Raw genomic sequence first — 12,584 nt, forward strand, 5'->3', positions numbered from 1 at the left:
CAGCAGCGAATGGAGACTTCTGCCTTGCGAGACCAGCCACCTTTTAACGTTCCATGCGCCCAGAATCTCGCGAGAAGTGCGGTAGATTTGTTTTAATTAAATATAAATTAATTTGAAGCTCAATTTTTTACTTTCGAATATTCTTTTATTGTTAACATTCGAACGAATATTCGAATAAAGAATATTCTTTCACACCCCTACTGCAAAGATGATTGTCTTCAACTTGATCTGAAGTTAATGGATCTTTAAATCTGTTTAAATAAACACTTTCGTTTTTCCCTTAACCCTGGTGAAATCTTGATATTTTGATGTCCCATTAGTCTGACTAAGGGTTAGGGTTAGGTTTTAAGGTTAGGTTTAGGCATAGTTTTACTAGCCTAGCACAGCTAAACAATCCACCCATGTTAAAACAAGGTGGGGATGCAGTTAGTTAACTGCATTAGTATATAGTCTGGCCAAGCCAGGCCATAGTTTTACTGAGGTTAGAGTAAGGGTTAGGGTTAGGCATAGTAGCATTCACCAGGTTAGCATTTCACCAGGTTAGCATTCACCAGCGTCGGACGAATGTCACGTCGAACTATCGAACGTTGTCGTAATGCTACGCAATATGAAACATGTAGTGGCAATTCTAGTTTTATTCACACCACTACATTTCAGGTTGTTTAAAAACGTTAGTTTTTATTCACATGTTGTGTGATGATGGTGTACGTCGATCAGGCTGGCTTTTGTTCTGGGTCTTCTGGCCTTTCAATTCAATTTCAATTCAAAGGAGCTTTATTGGCATGAGAAAACATCCATTTACATTTCCAAAGCAAGTGTCAAAAATAAAATAGAAACAGTTAAAAATGGGGAACATACAGTACATACAGTTGGAGGGGGTACAGCATTGTGTAAACACAGCTATGTCACATTGTGACATAGCTTTGAAATGGACCAATGAGTGTTGAGTGTTTTCTAAACTGAAGGAGAAGTGTGGGGAGGTGGGAGGAGGTATTTCTCCTCTCTAAGGATAAAGAGAACACACTGACCAGCTGCTGCTCAGAGTCAGACGGCAGACCACCACAGACAGGAGTCAGGACACACAACACACACACACACACACACACACACACACACACACACACACACACACACACACACACACACACACACAGCGACCTGCACACAAACCATGGAGTGACCACCACCAAGCAACTTCAGTTCAACTATCAGATCGCTTTTTCAAAGTGACCTTCCGTTCTCTTCTGTTGTGAGGAAACATTCAAGACAAAGTTACAGGTAAGGATCTATATGTATGCTTTCTGCCTTCTTTCACAATCCCCATTTCTGATAAACATATAGTTGTTCATTCTACCTATACTTTAACTTTTGACTTTGATTGATTGAATACTTTATTAGTCAGGCATGTAAAACAGCATGTGATTCAGTAAGACATTAAAGCTTAATGGAGATCACAAAAGAGTCCTGTGGACTTGTTTCCATCGTGGACTTGTATCTCATCTATCCACCAGTTTCAAGTGTTCCACAAGGCCTTGAGTGAATTATGCAAGGATTTAATCTGTACTTGATAACATCCAGTATAATTTCTATTAATGCATTTTTGTGTTTAACAGTCTCTGTGGAACAAGGTTCAACGCAGTTGGTTGAATAAAACAATTTGTTGCACCAGCAGAGCGTGCAAGTACTGCGTTCGGCTGTGTATGTACTGTATGTATGTCGGTGTGTGTATTTGTTTAAGCTTGTAGCCCAATCAGGGACGAGCATTTCTGGCAAAGTCAGCCAATGAGGGACCAGCATTCCTTTTGATGCCAGTGGTGAGCGCACCTCATGGTGCTCTCTGCTGGCACACAAGTAGGCCATACATGACCTTCTTGTGCACAAGTGGCAAGTTGGTACCTGGACAGAGTGCAGTTCTAGTTTCATTAGTTTTGTTTAGTGCAAGCATTCAGATTGGGGTCTCAAGACCAAATGTTTGGTTGCATCATGGGAAATATTTCATCCCTCCTGAGTGCTAGAGTGTGCTTTATGTGCAGGTACTCAGAAGATGACTCATTTCAAGCTGTGTGCAAAGCAGATTTAGACTATGTAGAAAATTACTAAACCTGACTCTGATCTTACATTTTTAAACTTCTGGTGGATTCTAATTATAGAGAAGATCAGAAATGTGTCTGTGGAAACACATTTGATTCACGTAACATTTTGTCACATTTTCCCAGTGATACATTCAAATTGAACTTTATTTTCTTTAAATGTAGATACATTGATGACTCATAAGGTCTTTGTTTAGCTGATTTAGAGGACAGTGTTGACTTTCACCTGAATAATATTCTTCTTCCCATATATATATGTAAACGAGTTATCTCAATCCTCCTTGTGTCTGTTTGCTTTACAACAGGTCTGTGGTGGTGTGTCAAAGCTCCGCCCCCTGCCAGACTCATCTGAGACGATACGATTGACCTTCAGATAAAACACAACTTCCAGTGAGGAGGACAGACCGCTACAGGAGGGAATACTGAATACTGACCCAGACCAGTGGTTCTCAACCTTTTCAGGCCGTGACCCCCAAAATAAACCCCCCCCCCCCCCCCCCCCCCCTCTGACGAGCACTAAGAGTTGAGGCATTACATTTTGTACAACACTGTGAAAATAGCAGATCTACATGCTATGTAGATCGGCTATTTTCACAATTTCTGCCTAGAAATATGCTATACACGTAAAGGGCCAGTTCACCTCTGGGACAACCAGATCTTATTTTATTGTTGTTTGGGACACGATCAACACAATCCTGAGTTATTTTTTGTCTTCAATCTGTGTTTTGAGATATTTTAGTATTTCAGCATGAATGATGATGCATTTTGCATCATATGAGTCATCATGCTGCATCATATGATGCAAAATGCATCATCATTCATGCTGAAATACTAAAATATCTCAAAACACAGATTGAACACAAAAAATAACTCAGGATTGTGTTGATCGTGTCCCAAACAACAATAAAATAAGATCTGGTTGTCCCAGAGGTGAACTGGCCCTTTAAACTGTATGTTGGTTTGTTTACTGTTGAGTGAGAGAGAGTGGGATTAAGCTAAACATCTGGGGACCCCCCTGGGGGTCCCGACCCACAGGTTGAGAGCCACTGACCCACTGGAACCTGCTGCTGACTCTGTCAGCTGAATGGACTTTAACAACAACCACCATTCACAGTGAGAGTAAACTTCAGGGAACATTCTAGAGGAGGAAGTGTTAACACTACTGACTGACTTCCTGTATTGAGAAGAGTGTTTGTAGCTTCACTCAGAGACAAAATGTCTTCCACGTCGTCTCTTCCTGAAGAGGATTATTCCTGTCCTGTGTGTCATGACATCTTTAAAGATCCTGTTTTCCTGTCATGTAGCCACCGCTTCTGTAATGATTGTCTGCAGGAATGGTGGAGACAGAAGTGAATAAAGGAATGTCCTGTTTGCAAAGAAAAACAGATCATCTACCCCGTAACCTGGCTCTGAAGAACCTGTGTGAGGCCTTACTACAGGAGAGACAGAGAGCTTCAAAACGTTAGAGAACTTCATCAGAGTCTGAGGATCTCTGCAGTCTGCATGCTGAGAAACTCAAACTGTTCTGTCTGGAATGTCAACAGCCAGTGTGTCTTGTGTGTCGACTGTCGAGATTCTAAAAAACACACCAACGACAGTTTCAGACCCATCGATGAAGCTGCATCGATGAAGGAGGAAGTCCAGAAATTACTGAAGCCTTTACAGGAGAAACTGAAGGTCTTTAATGAGGTTAAAACAAAAAGTGACCGAACAGAAACAAAATGTTGCCAAAAAGCATCGCTGGGCCTTGCAGGGTTAACCCTCAACTAGGGGCACTTGAAGAGGTGGTCACCTGGACAACACAGCACTAGGGACATGTGGGCACTTGGGGAGGTAGGAACCTGGACAACTGGGCACTAGGGACATGTGGGCATTTGGAAAGGTGGGCACCTGGACAACTGGGCACTAGGGACATGTGGGCACTTAAAGAGGTGGGCACTTGGAGAGGTGGGCACCTGGACAACTGGGCACTACGGACATGTGGGCTCTTGGAAAGGTGGGCACCTGGACAACTGGGCACTAGGAACGTGGGAACTTGGAGAGGTGGGCACTTGGAGAGGTGGGTACCTGGACAACTGGGACCTACGGACATGTGGGCACTTGGAGAGGTGGGCACCTGGACAACTGGGCACTATGGACATATGGGCACTTCCTGGACAACACAGCACTAGGGACATGTGGGCACTTGGGAGGTAGGCACCTGGACAACTGGGCACTAGGGACATGTGGGCATTTGGAAAGGTGGGCACTTGGACAACTGGGCACTAGGGACATGTGGGCACTTTGAGAGGTGGACAACCGGGCACTAGGGACATGTGGGCACTTGGAGAGGTGGGCACCTGAACAAATGGGCACTTGGGATATGTGGGCACTTGGAGAGGTGGCCACCTGGACAACTGGACACTAGGGACATGTGGGCTCTTGGAGAGGTGGGCACCTGAACAACTGGGTACTTGGGGCATTTGGGCACTTGGGAGAGGTGGCCACCTTGACAACTGGGCACTTGGGACATGTAAGAACTTGGAGAGGTAGACAACTGGGCACTATGGGCATGTGGGCACTTGGAGAGGTGGGCACTTGGACAACTGGGCACTTGGGACATGTGGGACTTGGAGAGGTGGGCACCTGGACAACTGGGCACTACGGACATGTGGGCACTTGGAGAGGTGGGCACCTGAACAACTGGGTACTTGGGGCATTTAGGCACTTGGAGAGGTGGCCACCTTGACAACTGGGCACTTGGGACATGTAAGCACTTTGAGAGGTAGACAACTGGGCACTAGGGGCATGTGGGCACTTGGAGAGGTGGGTACTTGGACAACTGGGCACTTGGGACATGTGGGCACTTGGAGAGGTGGGCACCTGGACAACTGGGCACTACGGACATGTGGGAACCTGAAGAGGTGGGCACCTGGACAACCGGGCACTATGGACATGTGGGCACTTGGGGAGGTGGGCACCTGGACAACTGGGTACTTGGGGCATTTGGGCACTTGGAGAGGTGGCCACCTTGGGCACTTGGGACATGTGAGCACTTGGAGAGGTGGCCACCTGGACAACTGGGCACTAGGGACATTTGGGCACTTGGAGAAATAGGCACCTGGACAACTGGGCACATGGGACATGTGGGCACTTGTAGAGGTGGCCACCTCAACAACTGTGCAATTGGGATATGTGGGCACTTGGACAACTGGACAATCTCCATATATGGCCATATCAGTTGGATCACTGCCGTAGCAGATCTAGATGTGAGCGGCCCGAAGGGCTGCGATTCCGCGAACTTCTAGTTATTTTAATGCACAGACTAGTTCTCAGTCTTTTTATTATTATTATTTCAACAATTTTGATCTAGTTGATCTCCTTCCACTGTCGTTGTTGGTTTTTACTGATTCAAGCAGGAACACAATGGATTGTTTGAACATTAAACATGGTCAGATGGGTGGGCCGTGAAACAAAGAAGGTTGAGAACCACCGATCTGTGATGTCATCAAAATGTCCATGTTGTGATGATGTCATGTTGTTATGTATCGTACATCTATTGTTTCTAGTGATGGTTATTATGCTATTTGGGGTTCAGGCTACGAATAAACAATTTCACAACAGACTATTTCACTACATCTACAAGGTTTATTATATTATATATAGTATTATACTAATCCAAATGATTGATTTGGGAGTGAGCAGAGCTAGGGAGTTATTTGAACGTATAGAATAAATGAATAAGAGTTTAAAGGATGAATACACTCAAATGTATTTATGAGAAGAAGGAAGGAAATGGATGGAAAACATTATAATCAACTGAAAGTGTTAATAAATGACAGTGAGTCAAATTGTTATTTTTGTTTATTCTTTTGAGCAGTGCTGCTAACCGCTCCAATACGTTTTTCCATGGGATTATACCGGTAACCACATGACATGACGTTACAGACATCAGTATTTGTCCATCATCAGCACCGCTGGGGTGTGATTTTCTTTTGCTTGATGGTAGATAATGTTGAGCAGGTCATTTTAAAAGTTACATTTAGGAATACATTAGCATAATCCTTTTGTATGATCTCATCAGGGAATTAAGGTTAAAGGAGCAGTTCACCCCCAAAATGACTTATTTTCTATTTATAACTCACACCATGGAGACTTGAGTTGAATTATATTTTTTTTAATTTGTCGCATTCCTAAGACAAAACAAATATTATAGTAAATTAACCCCCATTGATTCCGGATGGGGACCCAAATGCATTTGGGTCCCGAAATCAATGGGGGTAATCTTTTTGTAATCAAATTATTGTCTTGTGAATGCGACAAAAAACTGAAAATATTATTGAACTAAAGTCTCCATGGCGTGAGAAATCAATAGAAAATAAGTCATTTTGGGGGTGAACTACTCCTTTAATATCTTGCTAAAAACTGAGCGTATAGATTTGTACTGATTGACCCAAGTGTAGGTATGAGACTCAAAAAATGCAAATGTGTTTGGTACCACTACCAATGCAATCTGCGTCTAACTGTGTATATAGTATATATCAAGAAGAAGTAGCACCGGCTGTAACGGTCCAGGCGCGCTACGTACCACATAAGCTCTGATGCCTGTCAGCGTGTCAAGGATATCGCCATTGTTGGGTGAAAAACTTTTATGTCCAAAACCGTTCGTTTTGCATTTATCATTTTAAAAATGATTTAAACTAGTGAAAACAGCCGATCTACAAGCACACAACGCCAGGCGTTGTGTGCTTGTAGATCTGCTGTTTTCACTACTTTTGTGCGACGGCCTTGTATGATGAAGCAGAGCTTTACTTTGCGAAAGAAACTTACAAATTTGAAACTTGGAGATGCGAGGTTTCCACCCGACAACAACGATATGACAACCGTTCCCGACGACCTTTGCCGCGTGTCACTCCCCATCGCTCTCAAAAACATTTTTTTTTTTTCTTTTTTGTGAAGAGAAGTAAGAAAGTAGCCGATTGTGCGCTTGTAGATTTCACTCGTTTTAGGTCCCAGTCTAATCTATAATCTCTTCTGGGTCTCGACCTGAAAGGTTTAGGAACCACTGCTCTACACCAAACCTCTTTTCCCAAAAAATAGGGATGCTGGGGTTCAAGTGGTTAATGTTGAAGGGATTTTCCCTCCAACAAACATTTCTTCTAGTAACTCTGAGGACCATAGGGGTCCCGGACCCCCTGTTGAAGACCCCTGGTTACTTTAAACTGTTTGCCAGTGTTTCATTAGTTCTGTGTCTAATTGTAAAAGTGATAACTGTGTGTGTGTGTGTGTGTGTGTGTGTGTGTGTGTGTGTGTGTGTGTGTGTGTGTGTGTGTGTGTGTGTGTGTGTGTGTGTGTGTGTGTGTGTGTGTGTGTGTGTGTGTGTGTGTGTGTGCACGTGTGCGCGCGCGTGTGTGCGTGCGTGTGTGTGTGTGTAGGTGATCCAGAAGGCTGCTCCATCCTTCCTGAATGTCTTCCATCGTCTGGTGGCTTCTGTCATGCATGAAGGTAGACAGAGAGGAGACAGTGATACAGGTACACACACACACACAGTCATGCTTTGGGATTTTCTTTTCCCGGCGGACGGTCATTTATTGACGTCACGTGCACGCGCCTCTAGAGGCTATTTAGATAGAAAGGATGTCAGCAGATCTAATGGTGGGAAAACAATAGTTTTCTAGTATTGATTACATTTGCATTGTTACATAAGATTTTATGTTCTACTTTCTTTTAATTCATTTAGAAAATACAGCGCTGCAGTAGGCTAGAGAAACAAAGTTTGCCTTGAACGAATCTCAAGGGTTTACACGGTTGTGCACCGTTCGGTGCCGTCGTGCGTCCGTGTGGGAATTTTTCCGACCACGCGGCGTCCGGTCGCGTCCGGCCTCCAAAGCGCTACTGCACACACACACACACACACACACACACACACACACACACACACACACACACACACACACACAAAATGAGACGTCTTCAGGATGCTATTGTACATCTTGGTTACAAATGTAAGCAGCTTTGGAAGCCTCTGTAATGTCCATAGAGATGTTGTGGCAGTCACCACATAGTAGGGAGGAGACGATGCTTCCTGTACCTGTGATCTATATCCTGAAATTGTTGAGTTTCCCCGAGTTTGTGCATCTGCTATTGTTTTGTGTTAAATGTGAACGCATATAAAGATGTTAAGTGTGTGTGTGTGTGTGTGTGTGTGTGTGTGTGTGTGTGTGTGTGTGTGTGTGTGTGTGTGTGTGTGTGCATGTGTACGTGCGCGTGCGTGCGTGCGTGCACGTGTGTGATATCAGGTGCAGACAGTGAGGTGTATGTCCAGTGCTCCAGGCTGGTGGAGAGGATGTACTCCCACATCGCTGCTGCAGCCGACAGCTTCAGCACCCTGTCTGCCTTCATGGTGGCTCAGTACGTCTCCGAGCTGCAAAAGGTTGGTACACACACACACACAGAAACACACACAAGGGATGGGACGACATTCGGTTATTGTGACCGAAAGAATTTGCGATTTACAATCTTAACTCATACCCTGCCAAAAAAGATGTTTCTATGATAAAAACGTCTTTAAAACGTCTTTTTCACTATGGACCTCCCTGCCAGACGTCTTCTGAACGTCTTTTTTTTTTTTATAATAAAAAAAAATTAAAAACAAAATTGAAAAAATTCTTTTTGGACCTCCAACAGTGTACTAGGCATGATCGCGATCGCGAAATTGCATGTTTAACCCCCATACCAACCCCATCTTTCAAACATGGCAGCCATGTTTGTTTACATTTGAAGAAAACATAAGGGCTCCTTTCTCCTGAATGCCTGAACGGATTTCCAAGCGGATTTTTTTGTTTGAAAGCTGTGAAAAGCATGCACATGCATAGTGCATGATCTGTGCACGATTGTGTGCACCAGCGTGCACACTATTTTTTTAACCCTTTGTTGGCGAACCGGCAATATAAGAGGTCATCCCACTTTAAATATGGCACCGACTGAGTTAAAACGATAATCAAAATATCGCCAACATCCATAATCCTGGGCTGGAACATTTGCCAAAAAATAGCCGATCTACAAGCACACAACGTGTCACAACACGGCGCGTCGTGAGCTTGTAGATCGGCATTTTTTTTGGCAAAGAGATTTGGTCGAGAGCTAAAAAAGTCAAGTCAAGTACGTGATTTACAGGTACGTTTTACCAATTATAGAGGGTAACAGATATGCAGCTCGGCAAATAAAAGGTGAATTGATCCCAGTGCATGACGGAGGACAATTTCACGATGAATGTAATTCTCCACGATATGATTATCTTCAGTGTTTTTATTGCGATAAACAGTAACTATTATCGTCCCATCCCTAACACACACACACACACACACACACACACACACACACACACACACACACACACATAGGCACTGGAACGCTACAAAAATGAAGCTGATAAATATGTGTACTCTCTCCATTGACAAAGTTTGTCACCTACCTGAAAATGTATTTTTTATTTAATTTTAATAAAGAGCTGGAGAGACATGGAGACTCCCGTTCCTGAACAAACACTCTATAGCAGTCATTAATATCATAATAGTGCTTTAACAAAACAAAAAATAAAATCAACCAAAAGATATCACTTTTAAGTCAGTGAGAGTGTAAGTAATGCAGTCATACCAACGTATAATCCATTTCTGTGCGCTTTTTCCCCCTCTTTTCTTTTCTTTCTTTTTTTGAGTGCTGACTCATGTTTTCTCTGACTGTTTTTAGCTTTCCACCAGGTTTGATGTATTCTGACCTCAACTAAACTTTCCATCTAGTAATGCTGCTTCCATCCCACTGTTTCGTTAACTTAACAAAAAAAATACAAATTCTCACCATTTAGAGGATGTCCAGGGGTTATCAATATGTCCGTACACTGACAAATGTGTCCATGGCAAGATTTGTCCTTGTCCATGGCAAACTTAGGTGTTTTTACATAACATTATAGTGTCACATGACTGAATGTCAGTCTCCAAGTTTTCCTAAGTATGACACTGATTTACTATGACACATTTATGGGTCCACTAGTACAGTGGTTTCTCAAACCTTTTTTTATTGTCAAGGACCACCATAACTCTGAGTGTACAAATGGAACCAAATGGACCCTATGGGTCGCCTGTCGGGCAACCTGAAAGCAAACTCCACTTGCCCGAACATTTTATTTACTTGCCAAGGGAAGGCAAACGTTAGTGTCAACCCCTGCCATCATACGACCGTGTCGCTTGCCAACGAAGACACGCCGTGTTGTAGGCTTGAAGATCAGCACCACCAGGGACGCCATCACACGGTAGTGTGTGAATTGGACCCCAATTTGGTGGTTCTCAACCTTTTCAGGCCGCGACCCCCAAAATAATTATTTGAATGGGGGACCCCCCCCCCCCCCCTCCACCAACCTGATGAGCACTTGGAGGTTGTAAGACTTGAGGCATTACATTTTGTTTAACACGGTTCTATAAAAAAAATAGCAGATCTACATGCTCATAACGCTGGCTATTTTTGGCTATTTTCACAATTTCTGCTTCTAATATTTGACAATATGGCCACTGTTTATTTTTATTTTATTTTACACGTATTAAAATGGTCTTAAAAGTCCTTAAATTGTCACTTTAGAAACGTGCAGATACAGTACCCCCTATACACTTATATACTGTATGTTGGTTTGTTTACTGTTGAGTGAGAAAACAATGTTTCAAATTAAGCTATAGGGACCCCTTAAAAGAATTTGGGGACCCCCTGGGCGTCCAGACCCACAGGCTGAGGACCACTACCTTAACCCATTTAGACCTGAGGCCGATTCTGAAAACGCCTTCTAAAACCTAACCTAAGGTTTCTGAAAACCTTTAATTTCTTATTCCAAAAATGTAAAATAAATTATGTTGCTATATGTATAGCAAATACTGATGTGACACAGACGTAGCAGCCGGCCTTAAAGGTAATACAACGTATAGGTAGTAGTAGCAGGTCTAAATGGGTTAATTCATGTCTCCCTCTCCTTGTCTGCCCCCCTCTCCAGGTGACCCTTGTACCCGAGGTGAAGTCCCACCTGACGGAGGGCGTCTATCTGATCCTGGATCTGTGTCGCGAGCAGGACGTCAAGTTCCTGTCCGCCGGCCTGCAGGCGGGCGTCAGAGAGGTGTTCAGCGAGTTGCACGGCAGCTACACGCATTACCACAAAGCCCAGAGGCAGGGAGAGGAGAAGTACACAGCCTGATCCGCGCTGGGAACAGCCATCTGTGTGTGTCTTTAAAAATGTGGTCCATTAGCCGAAGGCCAGTGAACAGACGGGAAGGAAACGTGACGTTTGATGCACAATCTTTTTGATGATTGGCCGATTGGCGGCACTTGGCCTCAATTCGGCGCTCAGGCTATGGGATCTGTCGTCATTGGTTACAGCCTCACAGACTATTGGCATCGGCCTCCAATACCATTGAATCTGCTGTCCAGAACTTAATCTATGCATAGCGAGCGCATAACCCCAAATGTCTGCACATAGTTTGGCTGCGCACATCACAGAGTATGGACTGGTTTATCATACTGCCTGTCACTTCTCTCAGCCAGGGCTGCTAACCTTCTTTAGACATATTTGTCAATGTATGTCAATATGTAAATGCGTTGGGGTATTTGCTCTTCGTGTAAGGCATAAAGAAATTTTAAAGTGTGTGTGAACTCACATCAACATTCTCTACATGTGTTAACATACTGTATTGAAAAAGGCAGAGAAGCCTTTGGCATATGATTTATTCAAATAAGTTCTTGTCAACAGCAGAAAGTCCTGCTTTAAAGACCTGTATGAATGGCTCGGTACCATATCGTGAGTGATGTATTTTCCTAGGGAAACGGAGGCTGGCTGCATCTCAGCCAATCACATGAACCAGACAGAATTTTCTCGAACTCAGAGGTTTTCCAACCTCCGCAAGCACGCATTAGTCCCCTTTGGCTATGGGATATAATATAAACAGCGTGCATTAGTCCCCTTTGGCTATGGGATGTAAACTCCTGCAGGCACTTGAATGTGAGGAGCTTCAGCATGCAATCCATTATAATGATGCTATAATGACATGCGCAAACTAGGGATGGATGCCAGGTTTAAAGTGGCTTAAAACTTGTTTTTCTAAACATATAAAACTTTTAAACTAAAATGTAGTGGTTGAAAGTATATGAAAAGGGTATGTGAGCTACTGTTTGTAGTAGTGAATTGTGGAATTAAATCCATTTAAACTTTTTTTTCACCACTTTTCTGTTTGTGTTTTCTTTTTGGTGGGTGGGGCTAAATCTTAACTTCATGTTAACCACTTTATCCGTTTATATTTTGGCTATAAAAAAATGGAAAAAAGCAGATCACAGCGCGTCACTTGGTGCCGTGCTGTGAGCTTGTACATTTCTGAACAAAATATTGAAAAGGTCTGGAATCTTTTGAATATCTTGAATTGGGGGTCCCCTGACCTCACTTTGACAACCACTCTTCTATGGTGTGTTTCAGTGTTGCTTTGGAAT

General features: G+C 43.4%; 1 protein-coding gene across 1 annotated transcript in view; it reads left to right on the forward strand.

Moving 5' to 3' along the window:
- Positions 1 to 12,212, forward strand: part of urb2 (URB2 ribosome biogenesis homolog) — a 40,038-nt gene extending 27,826 nt beyond the window's left edge. Inside the window, exons 16-18 of the mRNA XM_080729895.1 lie at positions 7,505 to 7,601; positions 8,369 to 8,502; positions 11,104 to 12,212. Of these exons, the coding sequence (XP_080586021.1) occupies positions 7,505 to 7,601; positions 8,369 to 8,502; positions 11,104 to 11,301 (429 nt within the window). The 3' untranslated portion in view covers positions 11,302 to 12,212. The remainder of the gene's footprint in view (positions 1 to 7,504; positions 7,602 to 8,368; positions 8,503 to 11,103) is intronic.
- Positions 12,213 to 12,584: the final 372 nt, after the last annotated feature.

Source organism: Nannobrachium achirus (genome assembly GCF_963921795.1).
Source record: "Nannobrachium achirus genome assembly, chromosome: 7".
In the NCBI taxonomy this organism is placed as follows: domain Eukaryota; kingdom Metazoa; phylum Chordata; class Actinopteri; order Myctophiformes; family Myctophidae; genus Nannobrachium; species Nannobrachium achirus.